The sequence below is a fragment of the Pungitius pungitius genome, chromosome 3, assembly GCF_949316345.1.
Source record: "Pungitius pungitius chromosome 3, fPunPun2.1, whole genome shotgun sequence".
In the NCBI taxonomy this organism is placed as follows: domain Eukaryota; kingdom Metazoa; phylum Chordata; class Actinopteri; order Perciformes; family Gasterosteidae; genus Pungitius; species Pungitius pungitius.
The window spans coordinates 9,440,146-9,464,376 of record NC_084902.1 but is presented as its reverse complement, the minus strand read 5'-3'; the positions used below and the strand labels follow the sequence as shown (position 1 = coordinate 9,464,376).

Here is a 24,231-nt window from a genome sequence, read left to right as displayed (position 1 = left end):
ACCCCTTCCCTACTGGGTCTTTGAGCGGCGTTTTTTTTAGATCATTCACATACTCATTTTGCCTCTGTTATCATTGATATGGCCAAATAATGCCATCATTACACTGTCATCCTTTAAGGAGAGCATTACATCACTCTTTTTTCTGATTTCTTAATTAGTTGCAGAAATTGAAACGTATAGGCACCCATGGCAAGCATTGAAAATAACTATACAGAGAATGACAAATCTTCTCGCTGGTATTCTGGTCCACTTGGATATCGAATCTATGCCAAGTGGACCAGAATGTATAGTAAGTAATGTGGGATCAGTCTCTCCCAAACCAAGGCTCAGCGTACTTTTTCATTTGCACTGGCTGGTGGTGAAAAGCCAAAAGACTGGGTTGAGTTTAACAAACCAAAAATTATTTGACAACAGAGGGAAACTCATTTACATATTGAAATATGCTGTGAATTTCATTTAAAAAAAGTTTTACTCGGCACAGACAAAACTCCCCTCACACAAAACCCCTTCTGTAGCGGCGTTCCTTCGGTGATGTACATTTTTAAGCAACAATTGTGTTTTAGACACATTCATTTTATTTTCTTAACGTAAATGACTGGAGATCTTACGTTTGTTTTGCTTGGTGTTTATTTCACGCCTTAAAAGCGTTAACTAAATACACAAAATAACACATTCCGTCACACAATATAGGCTGTGTGCCTAATCAGCTCATCTCGGTTGCACCGGTGCAAACATGACGTCGATATAAGAAAATAAATGGGGCGTCATGACGTATAATATGTTCTCAATATAAGAAAGTCCAATTAAACAATATACACACTTCAGGCTCTTACACCTTCAATGGGGAAAAAATGCTCAGGAAGAAGGCATAGAAAGGAGGTCAAAGTTTAGACCCTCCTCCCAGGGTGGACAGAGTAAAATAAAGGTAATTTGTACAGTATTGTATGACTTATGAGATATACGTTCAATTCAGACAAAAATCATTCTACTGTCTAAAATCCCACCAAAATTGCGTTCTTAACAGTAAGTTAAAAGTTCTTTACATATTTAGAGGCTATATTAAAGGCATCTGCAGATTGCAGCAACACACATTCTCACTGTTGAAGCACCTGTGGACTGATATCAGAAATAGCAGCTATCTTTATAGAAATGCAATCTGCCTTTCTGTAATTCTCACGCTCACACTAACAAAGTTAAGCTTGAGCTGGACCCACTGTAGGTTTGTTTCTTGAAAGTCTAAAAAATGAAAAATACACTCCGAGTCCTCCCAGAAGGACAAAAGGGAAATGTGCAAAGATAAAATAAGGCTGTCTTTAGATGTCAAAATATCAGTATTTCTTAAATATTTACATTGATGTGTATGCAATACTATTGACTGTCTTGCAGTAAAACCTGTATGGAAATACAGTGTCACATCCAAAAGGCTGTGTGCTGTGAAAATCACTATCCAAGGACAGAGCTCTCACAATGTGGAATGCAGACTTTCAACCCAGAAGAAGCCACTTGTTGCAAATTTGAAAATAGAAGCTCCATAACAGGTAAAAAATACATACATATCGACGTCATCAAAGGCGGTGATACCGCACCGTTGATACCGGTGTTACGCCATAACAACTGAACGTGTGTTTACTTGAAAAAGCTATATCAAAATACCCTGATATGGATTTCTGGCCATACTGCACAGCCCTACCCGCTTACAGTCAGTGAGGAGAACATCTATTTTCTTTGTTAAAATTTCTCCTGTTAAAATAATACTGCAGAACTTTGAAGAGATTTAAGAAGCGTATTAGAGCTAATGTTACAAATGCATGTACACATTTTCAAATAGAGCTGGTTTAAAGAACTTTGGTACATGGCCTGTTGGTAAAGACGTATTGATAGCATCTAGTAAAGATCACATAACGCAACACTTCAGCTGTTAATGTGGTGCTGGTTTCTGGATCTCAAATTCATCTGTTTGTATTTTGCTTTTTTTTCCCACTGTTACAGAGGGTCTTAGTGAAAATGTGTCACATTGCTGTGGACTGAAGGCCTTCAACAAGCTCAATGAAATATGCTGCCAGGCAACCATCCTAGTCAAACCTGGGCCAAATGCCCAGTGTTGTGGTAAAGGTGAGTTAAGCCGGACATGATTAATGTAAAGCATCATACAAACACTACACACTAACTCAATACAATGTTCTATCCTTGCTGCAGTGTATCTTTCCTACAACTATTACTTGATCATAGCAAGTCTCTATTTGGATAAGTTCAACAAGACACATATGATGCAGATGTTTGTTCAGAGTAACTCCAGCTAAACTACGTTGTTGTTGTTGTTGTTGTTTTTTACAGAGGCTATTGATGGGGACAAGCAGCTGTGTTGTGGACCAAATATCAATAAGACAATCCTAACGAGAAATTCCACAGACCACTTTTGCTGTGGACACAAGAGTTTTAATGCAAAGACTCATTGCTGCTGTTGGGGGGGAAATGAACTATACATAGACGACATATGTTCCAGCTGCTGTAAAAACGGTACGTTTTACCTTAACAATCTAACAAAGTTGCATGAGTCTTTGGAATCTGTTTAGGATTGTTCTCTCAAATTCAGGTTTATTATTATCATTTCAAGTCCAAATATGATGTAAATATAAAACAGATATGGGCCTGTAATTATACAATTGACAGCCAAAGATGTTACCTCGTTTTTCCTCATTAATATCTCAATATTTTCTTCTAAAATATGAAAACAGGAATGTTTATAGGGGCCTTCACACTTCCGATTTTTATAGAAATCTGTGTTACGCCTGTGTTACTGTGTTACGCCATAACAACTGAACATGTGTTTACTTGAAAAAGCAATATCAAAATACCTTGATATGGATTTCTGGCCATACTGCACAGCCCTACCCGCTTACAGTCAGTGAGGAGAACATCTATTTTCTTAGTAAAAATTCTCCTGTTAAAATATACTGCAGGACTTTGAAGAGATTTAAGAAGCGTAATAGAGCTAATGTTACAAATGCATGTACACATTTTCAAATAGAACTGGTTTAAAGAACTTTGGTACATGGCCTGTTGGTAAAGACGTATTGATAGCATCTAGTAAAGATCACATAACGCAACACTTCAGCTGTTAATGTGGTGCTGGTTTCTGGATCTCAAATTCATCTGTTTGTATTTTGCTTTTTTTTCCCACTGTTACAGAGGGTCTTAGTGAAAATGTGTCACATTGCTGTGGACTGAAGGCCTTCAACAAGCTCAATGAAATATGCTGCCAGGCAACCATCCTAGTCAAACCTGGGCCAAATGCCCAGTGTTGTGGTAAAGGTGAGTTAAGCCGGACATGATTAATGTAAAGCATCATACAAACACTACACACTAACTCAATACAATGTTCTATCCTTGCTGCAGTGTATCTTTCCCACAACTATTACTTGATCATAGCAAGTCTCTATTTGGATAAGTTCAACAAGACACATATGATGCAGATGTTTGTTCAGAGTAACTCCAGCTAAACTACGTTGTTGTTGTTGTTGTTTTTTACAGAGGCTATTGATGGGGACAAGCAGCTGTGTTGTGGACCAAATATCAATAAGACAATCCTAACGAGAAATTCCACAGACCACTTTTGCTGTGGACACAAGAGTTTTAATGCAAAGACTCATTGCTGCTGTTGGGGGGGAAATGAACTATACATAGACGACATATGTTCCAGCTGCTGTAAAAACGGTACGTTTTACATTAACAATCTAACAAAGTTGCATGAGTCTTTGGAATCTGTTTAGGATTGTTCTCTCAAATTCATGTTTATTATTATCATTTCAAGTCCAAATATGATGTAAATATAAAACAGATATGGGCCTGTAATTATACAATTGTTACAATACAATGGTTGCCAAGACAGTCTTCTGTTGTAATATATCTGTATGTAATATGTAATTATACAATTACCTCGTTTTTCCTCATCAATATCTCAATATCTTCTTCTAAAATATGAAAATAGCAATGTTTATAGGGGCCTTCACACTTCAGAATTTTATAGAAATTTTCGAAAGACAATATTTTTCAATTAAGAAGGAACAAGAAGTCTGTGACCAATTAGATTGTGTGTGTTTTGTCTTTTGTCATTAAAGATACCTCAAACATGAACAGCCACAACACAAAATGCTGTGGTCAACGTGAGTAAAGCTTAATCGAAGCGTAGGGTCTTGGCGAAGAACTCTGACTCAGCTGTGTTGTGGTTTCTTGTGATCTCTTTCACAGAGGCGTATAATAAAGACACACAGTTGTGTTGTGGTCCTGGTGATGACAAGAAAATCCTGCAGAAAGAATCTAATGACCACCTCTGCTGTGGACACAACCAGTTTGACAACAAAAAGGAGTGCTGCTGCACAATAAGAAATGATCTCCACAAGCAACCCATCAATTCCTGCTGCTGTGAGAAGGGTGTGTATGTGGTTCTGGCACGGTGACAAATCACGTAAATGTCTTACCATGCGGGATGAGTCACTGACTCACTGACACTCTTTTCACTGTCTTTTGTTGACTATTTTTCCACAGGTGTGCAACCTCAGGTATGAAAAAGACTGTCCAAAATTCATTGCATCATGTATAACGACAAACTAACACACTTTAATGCATTTAGGCTGGTTACAGTAATTAGACAGCATTATGCAATCCACGGTAGTTATTTAATAAAGTTAACCTTTGAAATTTGAAATTTTGTTATTTATTCATTTTTTTTCCAGAAACCCCAACCCGACTGGTAAGTCAACCAAACAAACTATCTTACCGTGACCAAAAAAACATACTGTATGTTGTTGCGCAAGTTAGTTCGCTAACAGTTACAATGGAAAGGCTTAAAATAGTTGCACATCCTATTACGACTTGATTTAAATGGTAGCATTTATGAATTTATGAACACTTTTGATCATTTTGCTGCAAACCCAATGTCCATGCTTCTTACATTACTTTTACCTGTTTTGGTTGCAGTTGTAGGCTGCGCACGAGTCTTTGTGGATCATCGTATTACAAGTTTCAGTGGTGCTGTGGCCCAGGTATGAACAGCGGTTGAGTTGGTGTCAGTTAGTGTTGCATCTGCCAGATGGGGACGCCATGACGTGACATTGTAGGGGGGGGGCTAAATAAAGATTTTTTTTTTTCACATACAAACGAAGCATTCTGGTGCGTTCTGACAAAATAATAAAGACAAAATAGAACATTTTCTTACAAAGGCAAATGGGGACAAGGAAAAAGTTTTAACTTAATTTATTTGCCTTGTAGAATCTAGCATCTTTTCCAATCTTTTCCACGTCAATGAATTCGCCCCGAGAGAGGCGGGACTCGCGGCGGGCGTGCGCGACCATTTGAAACGTGACCTGAATCTTGACGAATCTGATTGGACAATGACAGATAATATTTCTAGAACACTGAAAACTACTTTTGCTGTGATAGAATTTTCCCAGTTGGTGGGGCGTTGCCCAAATCGCCCCTATACACCATCCGCCGCTGGTGTGGACGCACTTACAAAGGATGACGCATTCCCCTTTGATCGAGAGGCAACATTAAGATTCCAGAGATGTCAGTTGCAGACGTTATGTTCCTCAAACAATTTCAATAGCACACCAAAACACCCTCAGGGGAACCTGGAGATGAAAGACCAACATGTGTGAGAGGACAGGATGGTAAAAATGATGAGATATCATAGTTTACAATCACTCCCCTAAATACGATTTGAGTAATTTTTAATTAAAAAATATCCCACATTTTTAGACGTGGCAAGAAAGGACACTTATAGCTGGGAAAGGATTGTGACCGTTGACACTGGTCCAGCAAGTGTAAAATTATGTCAGCGGACAACTTCAGGTCTTATGCTAAATGACAAACTGCACAACAAAAATAAGAACACCATTGCAATCTCCTTGTTTTTTAATTTTTATCTTATCTTTATCTTTTTATCTATTTTTATCCTAAAGTATGTCTAAGCATAAATAACAAACATATTAACTCCATTGCTTTTTCTATTTGTAATCAAGTCAACTTTGGCATGTGAGGACACCGGATAAATTAGGACAAGAGTTGTTTGGTTGCTTTAGGATGTGACTCATAATCTTGTTTAATCATCATTTACCCTCCCGGGTGTTTGCTCACAATTGCTCTGATAATTTCTCCTGTTGAGTAAGGTACTTTTCCCAGGGGTTGTGGATTTTCTCCTGTCTCCTTTGTTGTTCAGATAAGGATCTTGGAAATATGAGGCAGTGGATGAAAGGGTGTATGACATCGCTGCTTCAGTTGTTTTTTGTTATTTATTTGTCATTTTCAGCTCTATACAAAAAAAGTAATGTCAGGAAATCACACTTAGTTTCCCAGTTGAAGACCGGAAAAATTCCTACAGATGTCCCTGTGGGTGTTTCAATTTTCACGCTCACAAATTCCATTCGCTTGTCTTTCTCAAATCATGTGAGTCAACATTCCCCCACTCCCACTGTCTGATGGACCAACAGATTTTTTCTTCTCCCCCATCACCGCGCCTGTCTAGGTCAACTGTCTGATGCCTCTGCTGCATTTAACCCACACACAGATGTCTCCTGTGGATGCTGTGTGTCTGATTGGAAGCCTTGGACAGATCATGTAATAAGTTAATTACTACTGTTGGCGTATTATTGGAGTATTTTTCATTTAATTCAACATTCTCTGTCTAATTTAAATGAAACCACGTTTTCTTCTGTGAGAATTGTGGTATGCAATGAATTAATTCATGTTACACCCTTCTCAAAAATGTAATTCCCACATTCTTTTGGGTGGCTGCCTTAAGACATTTTTAATTGGTACAAATTCTGGTTTAAGGAAATGTAGTACAATTCTTTCATAAAACATATGTAAACATTATATTTTTACTACTACTAACAGCAGTGTATCCACTGTGTATACAGTATTAATACTGTGAAAAGATTTGGTTCAGGTTTTTTTTAGAGGACTCTGAGCTCCTCCCAGCTAAGTTTATGCAGTGCCTGTGTTTTTTGTCTGATGGATTAACATCCTGCAAAATGACTAAATCTTTTCATTTTCTTGATTTTTGGGGATTTTGTGGTGGCCGTGTGTGCATTGACTGAGGGTATGACTGTACCTGCTGGAGTTTTTGACACAATATAGTGATGGAGAGAAATGTTCATGGATCAGCACTCTTTGTAATCAAAGGCACTATTTATCGTTCTCAGTTTCGTGGCCCGCTTGGACAACGTAGCTGTAATCGTCCTCACGCGAAGGCCTTTTGCGATGGACCAAGGTGATTATGTGTGCTTGCACTTATGCCGGAAAATTCTGATGATCTTCAGTGAGAGGGTATAAACTTTTCTTTACTTCTTTTTTAATCCCCCCCTGTTCTTTTGCAGTGTCTAGTAAGTCTTTTGAGACAAATTAGTTTGTGTGGGAAACTGAGAGTGGATGCATAGAAAGGAGTGGCATGGGGAAATTCTTGCAGAGTAGTTTCATATGTTGCAGAGACAGGTATTTAAGCAAACAGACTTGGCGGATGCCTGTTTTTTTTTTAATTGCTTCTCGGATCATTTTTTTTTTTTAAACGAGGAAAGGAATGTCTGTGTTTGGGCGAACACTTTTGCAGCTGTTAGCCCAACAGATTCTCTGTTGGTCACGTGGTTTTGGTGAGATATGCTTTTTTGTGTCTAGAGACACAAGATACGTGATCCAGAGATAAGTATCGGTCAACACAGCAGCTCTTACACACAAGGAATTGTCCCAAGCGTCATGTGTGTTCAAATAATGTAGCACAGTACTAATGTGGGCTGCTGAAATGATGCGTTCACCCCATTGTCTGTGTTGTGAAGTTATCTTCGGACTTCCAGCAAACTTAATGCCTGAGAAGGAGCATATTTGAGCTCAACCTCTTTTGAATGTAAAAGGCTTTGTCTTTCATAATCAGAGGTGTGGACTCGAGTCATGTGACTTGGACTCGAGTCAGACTCGAGTCATGAATTTGATGACTTGAGACTCGACTCGACAAAACGTACAAAGACTTGCAACTCGACTTGGACTTTAACACCGATGACTCGTGACTTGACTTGGACTCGAGCCTTTTGACTCGAGAAGACTTGCTACTTCCCATGAAAACTGGGGGAAAACATTTTCACACCACCGCGCCGCTCTGTTTATCTGCATCTGTCAAATAAATGTGCGCCACCTGTATGCAGAGAGCGCGCGCTGCCTGAACAACATCCAATCACTGCAGTCCATTTGACCGTATCAACGAGACAGCTCGTTCATGGTTACAAAAATCTGGATTTTTGAACCCGGATTCAGACTCCAGGAAATCCTCGCCAACATTATGTCAACGTCCGTTTTAAAGTAGTGTAATGAGCTGAGTTAAAGTTATTAGTTAATCAGTTATGCAGATGTTGCATGTGTTCACGTTATGCTCTGTTACCAGCTGTAGTTACGCGAGACAACCCGAGTTTTGGGGGTCCGTGTATGCGGAAGTGTTCGTTCGGCGTGGTGACGGCCAACAGTGACCGAAGTTGAGTTTTTTTATATAAATAAATGCAGCGGAGTTGCAAGCCAGTCATCGCCTCCTTATTTACGCTGCAGCATTGGGGTGAGCGTTACAGTACTATAACACAGTCACAGTCCATCCACCATTACCCTTCCCTTCGTAGTCCAGGTCTGTGAGGCAGCGCACCATCACCCAGGGTTCCCCGTTCCCACTATAATAAAAGGACTCGAAATGACTCGAAAATAAAATGGTACGACTTGTGACTCGACTTGAGACTTGTTGGCTTTGACTTGTGACTCGACTTGGGACTTGCTTCGTTTTTGACTCGACTTGACTCGGGACTCGAGGGCAATGACTTGAGACTTGCTTGTGACTTGCATGACAGTGACTTGTTCCCACCTCTGTTCATAATATAACAATAATATCTTTATCCCACTCATCTAGTTTGATAGTAACAATAAGCTCTGTTTGTCTGCAAAGACCTCCCAGAAGTAAAAATCCTCACTTCTGTGGATCAAAAGCATACGACATCAAAGACCCACGACTGAAGTGCTGCGCAGGGATACTGCACAACCTCACAAATGGACATGAGGCGCAGTGCTGTGGATCCATTCTCCGAAAGGCAACGGTAGACTTTATTCATAATAATAGCAGTAATGCTAATGTTTTTCTTTAATGTAGGAAGTATTATTTTGTTCCAGTATTTTATTGAACCTTCTATTGATATTGGCAGTGATAGAAGTCCTGCAGAGAATCTTGGAATCAAACAATTTCCTCCAACTGTGCATTGTGTATCATTGACATCAATGTGTGGACATTTGAGGGAGATGGCAAACAAGCACATCGTTTTCAAGTGACTGTCTCTTATTACTACTCTATATATAGAACGTTTGCTGTTTGAGTGAGCACATGGAGGTGCTCTACTCTGCCAAGACGGGATTTGAATGCTGTGGTCACCTCTACTACAACTCCTCCCTGTGGTCATGCTGCGCAGGAACGCTGAGACCTGTGCCTCAACCAGGAAAGTATCTGAGTGAGAACATTACTAAAGGTCAGTTATGCGACGCTCAGACATTACTCACAAAAGTAGATTGGATCTGTCTTTCTATATTACGATTTCTGCATCCGATGATAATACATACATATGTTCTTTTTTAGAATCCATACTTCTGTCTTTGGGCAATCTGAAAAAGACGGATCTTTGTACCAAACGTAAGATATTGTTTGAAACATTTCAATTTTTTTTTTACAAATGCTGTTGATGAATCTATGTAAATATAGAAATTTTGTGTGTGTTTATCTACCCGTTTAGTGCAAGTCGGGATTGTGGAAAGTGTCTTCCTGCCTTCTATTGTATTCAACAGCGTGGTTGAAATCCACGGATGGAATGCCAGTGTGACACCACTGCCCTCGCCTCACATCCTCAAAACAGCAACTGACTCCTGCAGCAACCCAAAACTGGTCCCTGGGAAGAGCTACTTCTTTGATAAAGTTAAAGGTCATGTCTTTATCGATTTTAACCATGACTCTATTCTCCAGTCCATCTATTTTATTATTTCCAAGTGCTATGGGAATATATAGGCATATAGGCTTTATGTTTAGGGTCGGACGATTTACTTGTTCATTACTTAACGTAACATTACAAAACATAACATGCAGCTAACCTATGATTGTTGAGTTCAGGATTAACTCCATTAACCACCAAAAAAAAACAACTGTTGAGTTATCAATATTCATTGTCTCTGAGCAGAGGACAGCCATTATCTCTCACCTCCAGCCTGTTGACCAAGTCCACATATTACAGTTTGTTAACTTAAAATGACATGAAATAAAATGACTCTCCAAAATTTTGAAGCAGCAGAGCATCAAAAGAATTATTATCTACTATGTCCATGAAGTTTATGACAGGATGATGTAATTCTTTTGCATAACTCAGGTTGACTACATGTTCAGTATTCACCAAAACATGGTGCATGGTGACACACTCATCTTATCACTGGGAACTATACTTTTTAAAGATTCATGTTTTGAGTAAAAGCTGTGCAAAATGCGTTTGTTTTTGGAAAATTATGCTCTATTTTTATGTCTAAATTTGCACAAAACTACATTGTTAGTGACACCTGTTTGCACTCAAGTCACTCATAAAAATGTATGTTTGAATGTATATGACAGAATTTTTCACGTCATTATCTATACAGCTAGTAATTACTAATTAGTATCAGGGAGTCACATTTGCTAAACAAAGCTGAAAGTCCAATCCCTTAGATTGAGCTGTGGTGCATTGAATATTAGATTTCTTAATAATAATATTTCTCTTTCCCATAGTTGCATATGTCCTACTGTTTTTATGTTTTTTATTTTTTTTATTTTATTCATGTACTGTATTTTTCATTTAACAAAAACTATTTTCTATATCTTTATACTTTCAGTTTATTGTTTTAAGCAGTGTTAACTTGTAATATTGCATTTTTTAGTATTTTACATATATATGTTTCATTTTTGTCATTAAAAGCTATTATAAATAAACCTGTTGTATGTTACCTAATTGGAGCTATAGTTTGGGTGCTGGAGGCTCGTAGTGAATTATTGCAAGTTGGTTTTCTAAACTAGTGGCTTGTTGTTTTTTAGTCGGCCTTATTTCAACTGTTTTATTTCCGCTTATACTGGTATGGTCTCCATCTACATGAAACACAAATTTTAACCATTTTTACATAAACATAGCAAAAGACAATGCAAACCTTTCATAACCAATATTTTAGACAAGAGCAGACATCGTCACGCAACGTCAGTGTGTAGTCTTGATGTGGTTCTTTCTCTCAATTCAAGCAAACATGATAGCAATCATTTTAATACTTTGTCCCACTCTCATGGTGTTGACATGGTACGTTGTTTAAGTAACACTGTCACGGTCATGACTCCATAACACTAATCATTCTGTGTCTCTGTAAACACAATCGCATACAGTGTCTCTCTCTCCTCTTCTCCACCCACATTTCTTCCTCCCCAAACAAGATCTTTATTATTCTCCCTTCGCAGCCATCCGTGGCCCCGATTCACTTTACTGCCTTCCCTATCTACCCAGTTGTTCCAAAATCTCCCAGCAATGCTGCCATTAACTGACTCACCTGGTTCGCACCCTGCTATGCTCTGCTGCTCCGCCTTTTGTTAACTGGAATGCTCTGATAAATAAAGGTACTTCAAGAGAAAAAACCCGACATTACAACATATTGGCCGCAGTCACAAAAACACTGAAATACTTCAAATGCTATTATGGCCTGAGTTATTAAAACATAACCACAACAACTTGGGTGTCCCTATTGTTTTAAATTGAAATTCCATTTCTCGCAAACGTACAATTGAGCCTTTTGAGACTCCACTGTTCTGCTTTTCCAACAGCAGACCAAACCAGCAGACCCACGTAAGAGCTGCTCCTCATTCAGCAGATGTTTGAGATGGTGAGGTTGAGAGGAGGAGAAAATGCAGCAGCTGAGGTCAAGACCTGAAGCTGTGCACGCTACATCTTACACATCTAGTCCTCGTTTTGATGTAGCTAGGGACATAGGTTTAGCAGAAAGGTACACTTTGAGCGTGTTAGTACCCGAGGTGTCAAGTAACAAGTACAAATACTTTGTTACTTTACTTAAGTAGAAATTTGGGGTATCTATACTTTTTATTTTCAGACGACTTTTTACTTCTAGTCTTTACCTTTTCACACAAACATCTGTACTTTCTACTCCTTACATTTTAAAAATAGCCTCATTACTCATATTAATTTTGGCTTGTTTTGCGGCTTGTCATCGTTCAAAAACACAAGATATACAAATCGCATCATCCGGATTGAGTGAATTTGATTGTGGTTGGATGATAAGTATAAACATTTACCATCCAGACACCACATTGGTTTTCTCTGTGATGCATCTGCAGATGGCACAAATCAGAGGGGCAAGGTTCCTTTTTAAGACGATGGTTGGTGGTCGCGGTCGTACCACATGAAGACACCTCCTCTTTCTGCAAAGTCCGCTAAAATAAAAATAAATGACTATATTCATGACCATGGGTTTGCCGCACATGTTTTTTCTCAAACTTTATTAAGAATGTGGCACCACTTCAGGGCTCTCAACTTTTCAAAAAAACGTAGCGGAAGCTACGGCCGACGGTTTAAGATGAACGTCCATCCAATAAGTCCATTTTCTTTTTTTTGCGTGAGAAATTGGATGTGTGGCGGGAGTGCGTGACTAAAGACCGAAATGAGTGACTGTCATGCTCAATGCGTGACACTTGAAATCCCTGCACAACACAGCGACCTGCAAAGTAGCAGGTCGCCCCATGAAGTAAACCTATCGCCCCATGAAGTAAACCTATAGGGTAGACACTGCAGTCCATCAGATCAATGGGAGCGGCGTGTCCTCCGACTCATGTCATTCAGCCGTCACTGGAAAATGGGTTTTAGTTTTATTTGTTTAAGTCATATAGCATGCGAGTCGATGCATGTGTCCCTCTGTTGTTTTAGCGTCGCCAATCGCCATGTTTCCATCGTAGAAACGACAGGTCACATGACCTGAAGGCACATTTTCATCTTATTATAACGGAAGAACATGTTTTGTGAGTGAGGTTACACATTAAGTTTGTTCTTAATGGACATTTTTCCACTGTTACGACCCTAAGGGTCGTGTTTCTTTTTCTCTCCCTTTGGCCCTTGCGACCACACTGCAGACCAACCTCCTTCAACCAGTGGGTTGCTCACCGACTTGCATTTTTTCGTGAGTTCAGAACAGTGTCCGAATTGGTTTTGTTTTTGTTCTTGTTTTGCATTTGTTAACCTCCTCAGTGGATCTTTCTGCCCAAAGAATTCTGGACACTACTGTTGCAGTGTGTATTGACAGGTTGAGCTCAGGGGGTTTATTCATCTTTAACTGTGACTCAAAGCCCAGATTACAACATTGTTAAAGTAGTCATTTTATCATTTTATTAAACAGTATCGTAAGGCTGAGGAGCCAACATTTGTAGAGCTTGCAAGAGAATAAGCAAATCCTTTTCGGGGTTTGGGTCTCCCTCAGTTCCAATAACAAATGCTGCCGGTTTTAGCCAGGTAGATACTGGGAGGATTTGATTTTATTGCAAAAAAACGGGTCATTTCATAGCAAACAGTCATGCTCTCAATTGAAATTCCGAAGGTTCTAAGTCTTTAGGGCTAAGGGCTTCAGTAGCAGTTTCCCTGTGTAGAAGGAACGCACTGAGCCTGACCCCTTTGCACCATTCTGTGTAAAGGGTGTCATAATAATTTGCATCATTTAGGACACTGGAGTCTCTCAATCTTTGTTTATGCAACTGAGAGGCTCCTGTAATAAATCTTACCAAGAGAATTTTCACTTGTTCCATTGGCAGATTTTTTTGCTTATTACAAGCAAAAATATCTTGTATTCATTTTTTTTTGCTTATTTTTGGAGTGGCCTTTTTTCCAGTGTAGTGGAGTTTTGATCATCAACTGTAGCAGTGCACGCGTCAGAGTATGAAGTGGCTTAAAGCCCCAGTGTATGCATGTTTTCTTTGGTTACAGACGCCAGCTAATTGAGGGGATGAGGACACAATTGTGGGTAATGATTTTTCTGGAGGGCGGGTGATTCTGTCAGGGTTTGTTTATTCGGTGGGGAAAAAAACATTTTTGTATGGAAATGTCCAGACCAGTCTGCAGTGGCGAGACACTGGTTGGGCACTGGAAGCCGTCTTTCATCCGCCAGCTGAAGGCATCCATGCCCAAACCACACACACACACACACACACAGACACACACACATGCACACAGCCGTGACAGTTTCCTGCTCCCTTTGTAGTGGATAGACCAACAAGCTATGAATTTGACAATGTTCAGTGCAAATCTGTCGTCTCGGTTGCCTAAAGTTTTTCCTGCTTGTGTTATAACTTGTGCCCAGTCAAAAATGTATTGAGATGTAGGGAATTTATCTGAAGTAGCTCCACCTGTTGACATTCTAGAGGTTGATCCTGAGTTTTCTGGAGATAAGCTGTCCCCTAACTGTTGGAAATGAGTTTACTGAAGTTCCCTTGGAATACCTTGATTAACCGGGTCCCTAGAACCAGAAAGCCTGACTATCATATGATGCACAATTTGAGTTGTGGTGTCAACACACTATGACGCCCCAAATTCTATGTTTGACACTATGTTTAATGCAATAGGCTCTGATAAGAGATGTTTCACCAGCATCAACCTGGCAGATATTTTTTCTCTGTCCTAACTGACAAATTGAAACTGTTTTATCTGGATGTTTATGAGGAGAAAAGATTTGTGGTTTCTGTTCTGTTTCAAAAGGGGGTGTGTTGCACAGATTAAAGATTTGATGTAATATAGTGGCAAACTAGATAATATGGAAATACGGCACCCCACTTGTGTAAGGAACATAGCTGCCATTGGAAAAGCATTAACTAAAACAGACCAGTTAATAATGGAACACGAGACTGTTGTACGTACATCACATGGGACAAAGGCGTTCTTAGTCAAATATGTTGACACTCTCCTTGTAAATGACTCTGCCCCAGATGGATCCTTTACTAGAGCATTAAATAGACTATGAGCCATGTCCTTTAAATTAGCTGAACACTCTGGCATAGACAATCCCAATAATAATTGGTTAAGTCAACATTTTGGACATTGGAAGGGTTTGATCATGTCACTGTTTTTTACTATAGTATAGCATAGTCTAGATCCCTGTATCAGACAATTATGTCCTCGATGCATCACCACTGCAGTAGATGCTAAAATGCCGCTGCCATACAAGATGGTTTTGCTACATGGAAGGATCCAATTGTTAAGGCTGGAGGAGAATGGAGGAGATTGATATTGTGAGAACTGACTTCGATGGACCTGAAGAAGAAACCCCGTTAGGGTCAACGTCCCTGAATACATGATCTGCTAACTGTTGCACACATCATATATAGTGGATGCATTTGCATTTGCATGGATGAATTTTTTTATTTTTTATTTTAATTTTTACTGAGTGAAGTTGTTTGGCTGAATTCTTCCAGACGTCCCCATCCAGGTTTCCAATTTTTGAACACGTGCCTCTGATGCATTCTTTCGCTCCTTCTCTTTTTAAATTATCTAACAACCGTGCCACTGTTGCCCCATAGTACTAAACCCCAGTACATCCAGAACTGCTGCTCATCTGCTCACCCACTCCTGCTTCCATGCTTACATCACCCCTGTTCTCCACTGGCTCCCTGTCCCACAACGGATCCACTCATTCCAACCTCCTATCACCACGTAGGACCATGGGGTGATAGGGCCTTCTCCCTAGCTGCCGGCTCACTCCGGAACTATCACCCCAAATCAAAACCCACCTCTTCAGAACCCTATTAATATGTCATTGTGTCCTTTATTGTTTGTGAAGTCTTATAAAATAATATATATATAATGTATTGTTATTATATCCTTCAATTAAAAGAAAAATTAAAGTTGATGACCTTTTTTGGGGCCAGAAGACCAATCTATCTTCTAAAGGTAAAATGAGAGCAGATGTCAATGTTGCAACGTTGTGCAAGAACACAAAACTCAATGGATCCATTCAAAGAAAAAGGGGGCAGCATGACGTTGTTGCCGACGCTCCCGCTTACCTTAGAGTGACACCCTTATGGCTGTCATCTTAAGGAAGGCATTGTTACATTATAAGTCTGGCTGTGTATGGTTGTGTTTGTGTGCATATTTGTATTCAATGTCTTGAGTTCTAGGTTAGCTAAACTAATGAGTCACTTAGAGCATCTGGATGAAAGTGTGGGCTTTCTCTAAATAAGCGTCTTCTTGCTCTGCCCTCGCTCTCCGGTCTGCTGCCTGGAGCCAGATCCTGGTCTTAAAAATTCATGGCTCTGTACGTTTGTTCCGTGTTCAGTAACAAATTGGCGCCTTGGTTTTCCGGCCCTGTTTGTCACGTCCGTTGCTACAGGAATTTCTGTCAGATCCTGACTGACTCTCACATCCTGTCTGTAGAGTTCCTGTCCGTCTGCCCGCCTCAGTGTTTAGGCAAGGAACGATTAATACATTCTGTGAAAAACATATTTTTATAATGTCGTATAATGATCAGAAAGATGAAAGACTGTACAGTTGCAGCTTAAGTGCTAAAACCAAAATAACTGACTGTCATCATGCTGGTGGCCTTGGACATTTCTCTTTTCCCCCATTTGCTGTCTACCTCTTCAGTGCCTAAAAAAATAATCTTTAACATAGTTTACAGCCATCCTAGGGGCTCTATGAGGCTGTACTGCTGTAGAGGTGATCTATTGATTTACACAAAGTGCAGCTAAGGTTAATGGAGTGTTTGACCATCCAGATCAGGCAGCTGGAACAAATGGCACATTACTACAATGTATTACAAAAAGTGAGGCATGTAATCATTCATGGCAAGATGAAAAGATAACTTTGGATCTCAGAACAAAACGCTGCTCTTCTGACTCAGAGACACTTGTGTTACTGTGAAGATGAAACGGACCACACAATCCCTGTTTCATTGGACTGAGCTACTTTTGTGAATCATTTGAAGAAATCATTTTTAGCACATTTTATTGCTGGCCTATTTATCATGTAAACAATACTGAATCAAGCCACACAATTATGGTTTGTGGTTTGCATAAGTCATCAGGAAGCACATAGCCTCAGGGAAGTGGAATAATAATCCTGCACCGGATTTCTTATCCTGAAGGTCCGGTGGTGATTACTCATATCCTCTCAAACACAAACATTTACTCCTCATCCTGCTTCTTCTCAGGATGTGCAAAATAATTTCGGATGCAATGTTGCGTCACGACGTCTGACGGAACTTCAACTGATCCCTTGATCAAAATAACTGTTTTTGTGGAATAATGTGTTCCTGAATCTGTATTTTACAGATATGTCTCCCTCTGCTGGAGAGGCCTTTATTTCACATTTAACAAGTTACTGAAGTGCAGCAAAGTAAACTGTTAAAATTAAAAACATCTCATTCAAATTATGCATTTGCCTTTTCTCATCCATCGATTAAATTGTCGGCATGCCAATGTTTGTTTGTTTTAAAAGGATATTACACTTGGTTCAGGAGATTACCCGACCCAACTTCTATTTCTTCTAGAGCTTAACTTCTATATATTTAAGAAATAGAACTATCTTTAATAACGATGTTGCTTGTATGCAACTGGAAAGTTAGATCCAACTCACAGCCTAATTAATATAGCAGTGCTTTTCTCTTTGCTTTGGAAGATCAACTCAGACATTTTTTGTATAAGGATCTTGAGTTGAAATGATCAGGGTTTTTTGATAAATAGTGAAGGAACAAGTTCTGTTTCATTAAATTTCAAGAAGAAAAGAGATCATTCAGAGAAAAGACCAACACAGTTCCCTAGAATGTTATTGGCAAGTACTTTAACGAAAATTGGAAAACACAAAGGAGAAAAACACTTCCTGAAAAAACAGCAAAACTCTATTAGACAACGTTAATCCACACTAACTCATCGAGGCAAGCCGATGGATTTGTATCTGATGTATGCGTACTTTGTTTATATTTAGCATGATTAATTGGGGTTTTACGCTTTGTAAAATGTAAAATGGACATCCAGTAATGCGTAGTGAATATTTTGTATTTTATAGTATTTCAGGATTTGTTGCTCTGGGAGGGAGGACCAAAGATGTAACGTTACCGGCGGAGGGATACAGTGCTGAAAACAGGCAAAGCCCACCCGTATCGCTGGATTGAGGTTTCTGGGCCACTCTGGTGCAACACAGGGATACAGATTCTCAAAAGACTCCCCGAGACATATATCGCAAAAAAACCCCATTAAATATAGTTTTCGATACTTTATCAGAGTATCTTCCGTCCAAGCAAGACCGAAACAAAACCTTACATCGGTCGTTTTGTCGTCTTCGCGAAGCTTGAAACGTCAACGGGACAATGGTGAGTAACGTTAGCTGGTTAGCTATTAGCTGATTATACTGCCTCGCGCCGGTTCCCAAGGGAGAGCCAGTCAGCAACGTCAGCTATCTTAATCGATATATAACGTTACATTCAATGCAATCATCCCGCTAACGTTTTATATTAACACAACCCCAAACTCCGCCCGAGCTAACGATAGCTTTCCAGTGTCTCTGCAAGCTAACATTGGACAAATGTAGGAAACCATGCGGTGGACGGCTAACGTTACTTTGCAGTTTTCCATTAACCGCAGTGTTGTTCAATGATTTTTCTATACAGCGTTGATGCAAGTCATTTTACATTTGATCAGAAAAAACACTTAATTCTAGTATTTCATCTGCGCCGCGTATTGCGACGTCAAGAGCAAACAGGCGGCCTGTTGTGGGCCGCACTAATGTCGGATCGATCATTGAACTGATTTTCTGCCGGTGTTTGTGGCATCGTGGGTTAAACCATGCATACGACCGAGGCTTGTGTCGTTCGCTTTGCGTCCAGCACTCTCGAGTGGGCGTGGTGGGGAAGGCGGCGCTCTGTAAAAGTAGACCGTCCGGCGCTAACGTGAGCCCGACACATGTCGTTCAATCTTCCATCAAAACTCCTGCCGCAGGCGCACCAGCAGTGTGCTTTGGATTTTAGGCGCATGTAACAAAACCAAAAAAAATGTATCGGAAACAATTGCGTTTACGTAAGCACACCGCTCACAGGTGGCAGTGTGCCGCACACCTTTCGCAACATTTTGTTTTTGTCAAAATGCATGGAGATCACGACACTCCTCCAGCATCTCCTCCATCACGTATTGCACCATAACGCCGAACCGCGTTCTGTTGAATGATTCTCTCTCTCTCTCTCTCTCTCTCTCTCTCTCTCTCTCTCTCTCTCTGAACCAAACCATGCTTGGTGCAGTAGGCTGTCAGGACCCGCAGTGCACCCTCCAAAAATAAATATATTTTATTCTTAATCTTTGACTACTGCTCTTGTCTGCATCGTGTAAGAACATACATATGATATGTGATGGAAGTGGTGGAAATAACAATATCCTGCTTTCTAAATCTAAAAACTTCATATCGGTTAAAAACGTAGCAGCATTAGTACTGTTTTCCTCTGGCACTTTTCACAGTAGTCTTTAAACCTTGTGCCATTTTATGTCTGCTCCGGACCCTGCTTGCTTCAGCACCACTGAATGGCTTAGGAGAGGACGGACAAAATACTCTGCAGTCTGTCTCGCTCCAATTCTTTTTAACCACCCTCCTCGACCAACACAGTGACTCACTGAATTTGACTGGAATAACATGTGGCATTACCACCACAATTGGGCTACAGAAATGTTTGCTTTCATCACTTTGGGTATTGAGAAAGCAAGGGATTGTTTGAAAATCATTTATTCTTGTATGGGTGGTGCAATGGAAACAAGACTTTGGTTCACTTGATGAATTGGCTCTGTAACTACGTGGGTTGAGGTTATTCAATTGCAACTTTTGATTGTTCTCTGATAAATTAGCCCTTAGTCGGTACTATTATATATTCTATTGGTTTTTATTGAGTGCTCCGGTGAAGTTCATGTTGTGTCTGATGACGCTAGTTGTTTCCAAGTCTTCTGACAATGAGTTTCTGACGATAAAAAGGACTACACAAGACAGAAAGCAGCAACCACTGTTAGACAACAGTTGGCACAGGACTTCATATACAATGATAAAACTAGCCTTACATCTGTCCTTTAAAAAAAGGATACAATAAGGTGGTTAGTTATGGTGATATTCAGTGTGCTACATTGGCGACCCTCTCTCCGTGTCTCACCAATTATAGCAGGTGTGTGTATTTTGGGCTGTGGAGTATTTATACCCGACCCTCATCGCACTTTCTCAGCCTGAAGTGGGCATGTTGACTTAGACAGGTCTGGTAAGTCAGGATGAAAAATCACTTCGGTGAAACCGATTTTATAAGAGCAGCAGGTTTGGATAACATTGTCATTCTGATCTTATAATCTTTGGTTTCTGTTAAATGGTAATGACTGTCATTGATAACTAAACTAAATGACCGTATCCAAAGTCGCTACTACTTCAAAATCTGTTTTAAAAAAAAGATCTTTCGAAGAGGCCTCGAATGAGGCCTTCAATAAGTCATTTATTTAACACCCTAATAATAGACAGCAAGGTTAAACAATGTTTTGCTGTTTTATATGCAGTTCCCTGGCCCATCTGTGAGACTATATATTTAGTATGAAACACACACCCACTAAAGGCATAAAAACAGCAGTTTCCTTCCTCAAGAAGAACAGCAGGTGTGCTGAGAATAAATAGAAAGGTAGCCACTTGTGAAGCTATATTGGGATTATTGTTTGAATTTAGTTCTGCTAACATATCTTGTTTGGGAGCTTTATGGTTTTTAAGGGGTGAATGGAATTTCATGTTTCCAATCTTTTTTGTCTTTTTTATTAACAACTGTTTTAGCCTACTGTAAATAAACGTAGAAACTCAATTTAACATTTGTTTGCTTATTTTAAAAATCATCCCTTTGGTTTTACAGGCTGATCAACTGACTGAGGAGCAGATTGCTGGTGAGTGGCATGTTTGGATTATGTCCGTGACACTGTTGAGTAAGAAATCTAGTAACCAGACGAGGTCTCTTAAGATAAGTTGGTGGTTTGCATGTCTAAAATTAAAATATCAAGGGTTTTGAGTCACAGGATGAAACCTCTCATGAAAAATCCACATCTGCACATGCATTCAATATATTTTGGAAACAATGCATTTTGCACAATGCGTTTTTACTCGCTAAAGGTCAGCACCCCACTTGTTTAGTTCTTTCCCAGCACTGAATTAGTCATGCACACACCTGGTTGAAGCTAAGCATGTGTTTTATATTCAGATTGCTTGAAAGGCTGAAAGTGAAGGGAGTCCATATCAACACGAGTGCACGTGGCACACTAAAGGTGTTATTTCTGTACATACAGAGTTCAAGGAGGCGTTCTCGCTGTTTGACAAGGACGGTGATGGTACGATCACAACCAAGGAACTCGGGACCGTGATGCGCTCCCTGGGACAGAACCCCACTGAGGCTGAGTTGCAGGACATGATCAATGAGGTGGACGCTGATGGTGAGGATGAAAAGCATAAACGCACAAAGACCAAATTAATTGCTGAAGTTGTATGTGTAATCTTCATGTCAAGAGTTTCTCGGGCCTTAAATACAACCAGTGGAAATGTACAGTGTATGCACTGTGGAGATAACGGTTGTAGTAGTCAGTGCGGAAGGACCGGCTGTCAGTTTTCTTGTTACCATGGTCACATATCTACTCTGACTCATTCTGTTTGTATGACTGTGTAGGCAATGGTACAATTGACTTTCCTGAGTTTCTGACCATGATGGCCAGAAAGATGAAGGATACAGACAGCGAGGAGGAGATCAGAGAAGCTTTCAGAGTCTTTGACAAGGTACACACTTGTGCACCATATTGAGCTGTCAAACAAGGTCACCGTTTTCCATTGGTGTCGCTGTGCTAGCTTAACGATAATCTTTTGCATCATGCAAATGTTCAGCATTGAGATCTAAGTATCGGTGAGGCTAAAGAAGTACAGCTCACATGGAACAACGTACCTGGCCTCGGAGTTGGGGAAGAAAAATAAATGCTTCTGAGAATATATTTAGACGCTCATGTAATACTTATCCAGAACATCACAGTAATACACTGGACCTTGAGCTGTAATCTGAAATAGATACAATAACAATATCTCCTGTTGGCCATCGCCAGGATGGTAACGGCTACATCAGTGCAGCAGAGTTACGGCACGTCATGACCAACCTAGGGGAGAAGCTCACTGATGAGGAGGTGGACGAAATGATCCGCGAGGCTGACATTGATGGTGACGGTCAGGTCAACTATGAGGGTGAGATGATTTTATAGTCTTCTAAAAAGTTGTCAAACCTTTTTTTTCTGTTTTATATTACAAACTTGCGACTGCTTGTGTGTTTCTTTTCTTCGCCACTGGACTTCTTTCTGCTGCAACCTAATCTTTGTGTTTTTATTAAAAACGTAGCGAGGAACACATCGTTTTATTGTTTAAGATTTCTGTTGCGACATAACCTTTATGAAAGGCTTTTGCATAATTTTAACGATGCACTCTATTTGCAGAGTTTGTCCAGATGATGACTGCCAAGTGAAGAGAACACTGACATTTCTCTCAACGTTGCTTGTCCTTCTGAGATCGCTGTTTTTAAGAACCACAAATAAAAGAACAATTATCAGATGATAAACCAAATCCCCCCCCCCTCCTACCAAAACACTGTAGAATCAGACAAATTGCGCTTAAGTACATCCAAATACTTCGATGGTATCTGTTTAGCAAGCACCAACAGAATAATCCATAGAGAGGTTAATGGGCCAAGCTTTAAGAGGCCCTGTACTTCAGACCAAGTTTCTGCTGAGTCACCCAGCTCCTGATTAATTTAGAGGAAGGAGCAGTGCTGAGAAGGCAGAGGGATTGGAGCCCTTGCCACAGTTGGTATAGAGAAGTTGGCTATTTCATTCTTCCCACCATTTAACAAAGAACTCTAAATACTGAATCGGGTACTCTTCTTGCATGCACCCTTTCTGTGGCGTCCTCGTGTGACAACGAGGAGGCTCTGATAAGAAGTAGTGGTCAGGCTGTGTACACACTGGAGGTATATACATTTCTATATAGCTATATATCTGTAACATTTGTGTCACTATTGGTTATTTCAAGAGCAGATAGTTGCGGTGTAGGGTGTTTGTTGGTGCTCGGTTGCAGTCCTTTATATCTTGAAGAGTTCAGACAAGAGCCAGAGATGGAAAAGGGCAATCTGTGTTTTCTCCTCTTGGGGGGGAGATGTGTTGTCTGGTTTTGAGGTGTGGGCTTTACAGCGTGCCCACGGCAGTAATTGCAGGCACGAGTAACTGATATTGCTTATGGAGGATAATTGTGAAAACAACACTTGCACTGGACTGCAGTAAATGCATTTGTTCGGCCATGTCCAGATATCCTGTTGATACAATATTGATGTGATGCTTTATAAATGTATTCTCAAATATTAATGTATTAACTTTGGTCACCAAATATATCCATATAAATATCGTGTATCGTACAGCTGTTGTAGTAAATGACCCGTGACATGTTTTACCTTTTTGGTTTTGAAATGTGCCATAATACTCTAAAACGCCTCAACCTTCTTGCAAGACTTGTACTTCATTAGAATATAATGCATCAACTTAACATAATAGCGCATAAAAGTACATGAAGTTGAACATATTTGCACTTTGGTATAAACCATGTGAATATTAAAAAGGTTTTGTTGTAAAATGAACCAAATGTCACTGTTGCTGCTGCTATAACAACTCCTATGTTACACTCATTTCTCGTCCTTGTTGGTGTCTGATCTTCGATTAGTCCAGTGCTTCAAACTTCAATCTGCTTGCTGTTTTAACAAACAAAATACATATACTGTATATTCACAAAAAACGGTGGTGGGGGTGATGTATTTCATTTGGGCTGTTCGAGTGGGACTTCAAAATAGGGATGAAATGGGTTTGTAGCAAAGAAGGGAGATTGTTTAGGGTTTTGAACAGATGGTTAAATTGACAAAGTTGGTTAGCTGAGGTATCTTTAGATATCCCCACATGCATAAAACTTAAATTCTGCTCTGCTTAAAGCGTTTTAAAATTAGTTTGAACCGGATGAAGAGAAGTGAATGGACTGTTAACTTCTGATGGTATCTCAAAAATGTAAAGATGTGATATATTTTACATAAATCAATAAACTGAGCTTTACTTCACCTGCA

General features: G+C 39.8%; 2 protein-coding genes across 2 annotated transcripts; both read left to right on the top strand.

Moving 5' to 3' along the window:
• Positions 1 to 8,913: 8,913 nt before the first annotated feature.
• si:ch211-195m9.3 (uncharacterized) lies at positions 8,914 to 10,806 on the top strand. The gene is made up of 4 exons (XM_062561627.1): positions 8,914 to 9,119; positions 9,377 to 9,542; positions 9,650 to 9,703; positions 9,804 to 10,806. The coding sequence occupies exons 2-4, from the start codon at positions 9,401 to 9,403 to the stop codon at positions 10,070 to 10,072; spliced, it is 465 nt and encodes a 154-aa protein (XP_062417611.1). The 5' UTR covers positions 8,914 to 9,119; positions 9,377 to 9,400; the 3' UTR covers positions 10,073 to 10,806.
• Positions 10,807 to 18,158: 7,352 nt separating this feature from the next.
• calm3a (calmodulin 3a (phosphorylase kinase, delta)) lies at positions 18,159 to 24,231 on the top strand. Its single transcript, XM_037462747.2, has 6 exons — positions 18,159 to 18,420; positions 20,962 to 20,992; positions 21,389 to 21,532; positions 21,763 to 21,869; positions 22,187 to 22,322; positions 22,568 to 24,231. The coding sequence occupies exons 1-6, from the start codon at positions 18,418 to 18,420 to the stop codon at positions 22,594 to 22,596; spliced, it is 450 nt and encodes a 149-aa protein (XP_037318644.1). The 5' UTR covers positions 18,159 to 18,417; the 3' UTR covers positions 22,597 to 24,231.

Coding starts and splice junctions, on each gene's coding strand:
- calm3a (XM_037462747.2), top strand. Junction 20,993..21,388: donor GACTGAGGAGCAGATTGCTG/GTGAGTGGCATG, acceptor CTGTACATACAG/AGTTCAAGGAGGCGTTCTCG. Junction 21,533..21,762: donor CAATGAGGTGGACGCTGATG/GTGAGGATGAAA, acceptor ATGACTGTGTAG/GCAATGGTACAATTGACTTT.
- si:ch211-195m9.3 (XM_062561627.1), top strand. CDS start 9,401: ATGGAGGTGCTCTACTCTGCCAAGACGGGATTTGAATGCTGTGGTCAC. Junction 9,543..9,649: donor GAGTGAGAACATTACTAAAG/GTCAGTTATGCG, acceptor GTTCTTTTTTAG/AATCCATACTTCTGTCTTTG. Junction 9,704..9,803: donor GACGGATCTTTGTACCAAAC/GTAAGATATTGT, acceptor CTACCCGTTTAG/TGCAAGTCGGGATTGTGGAA.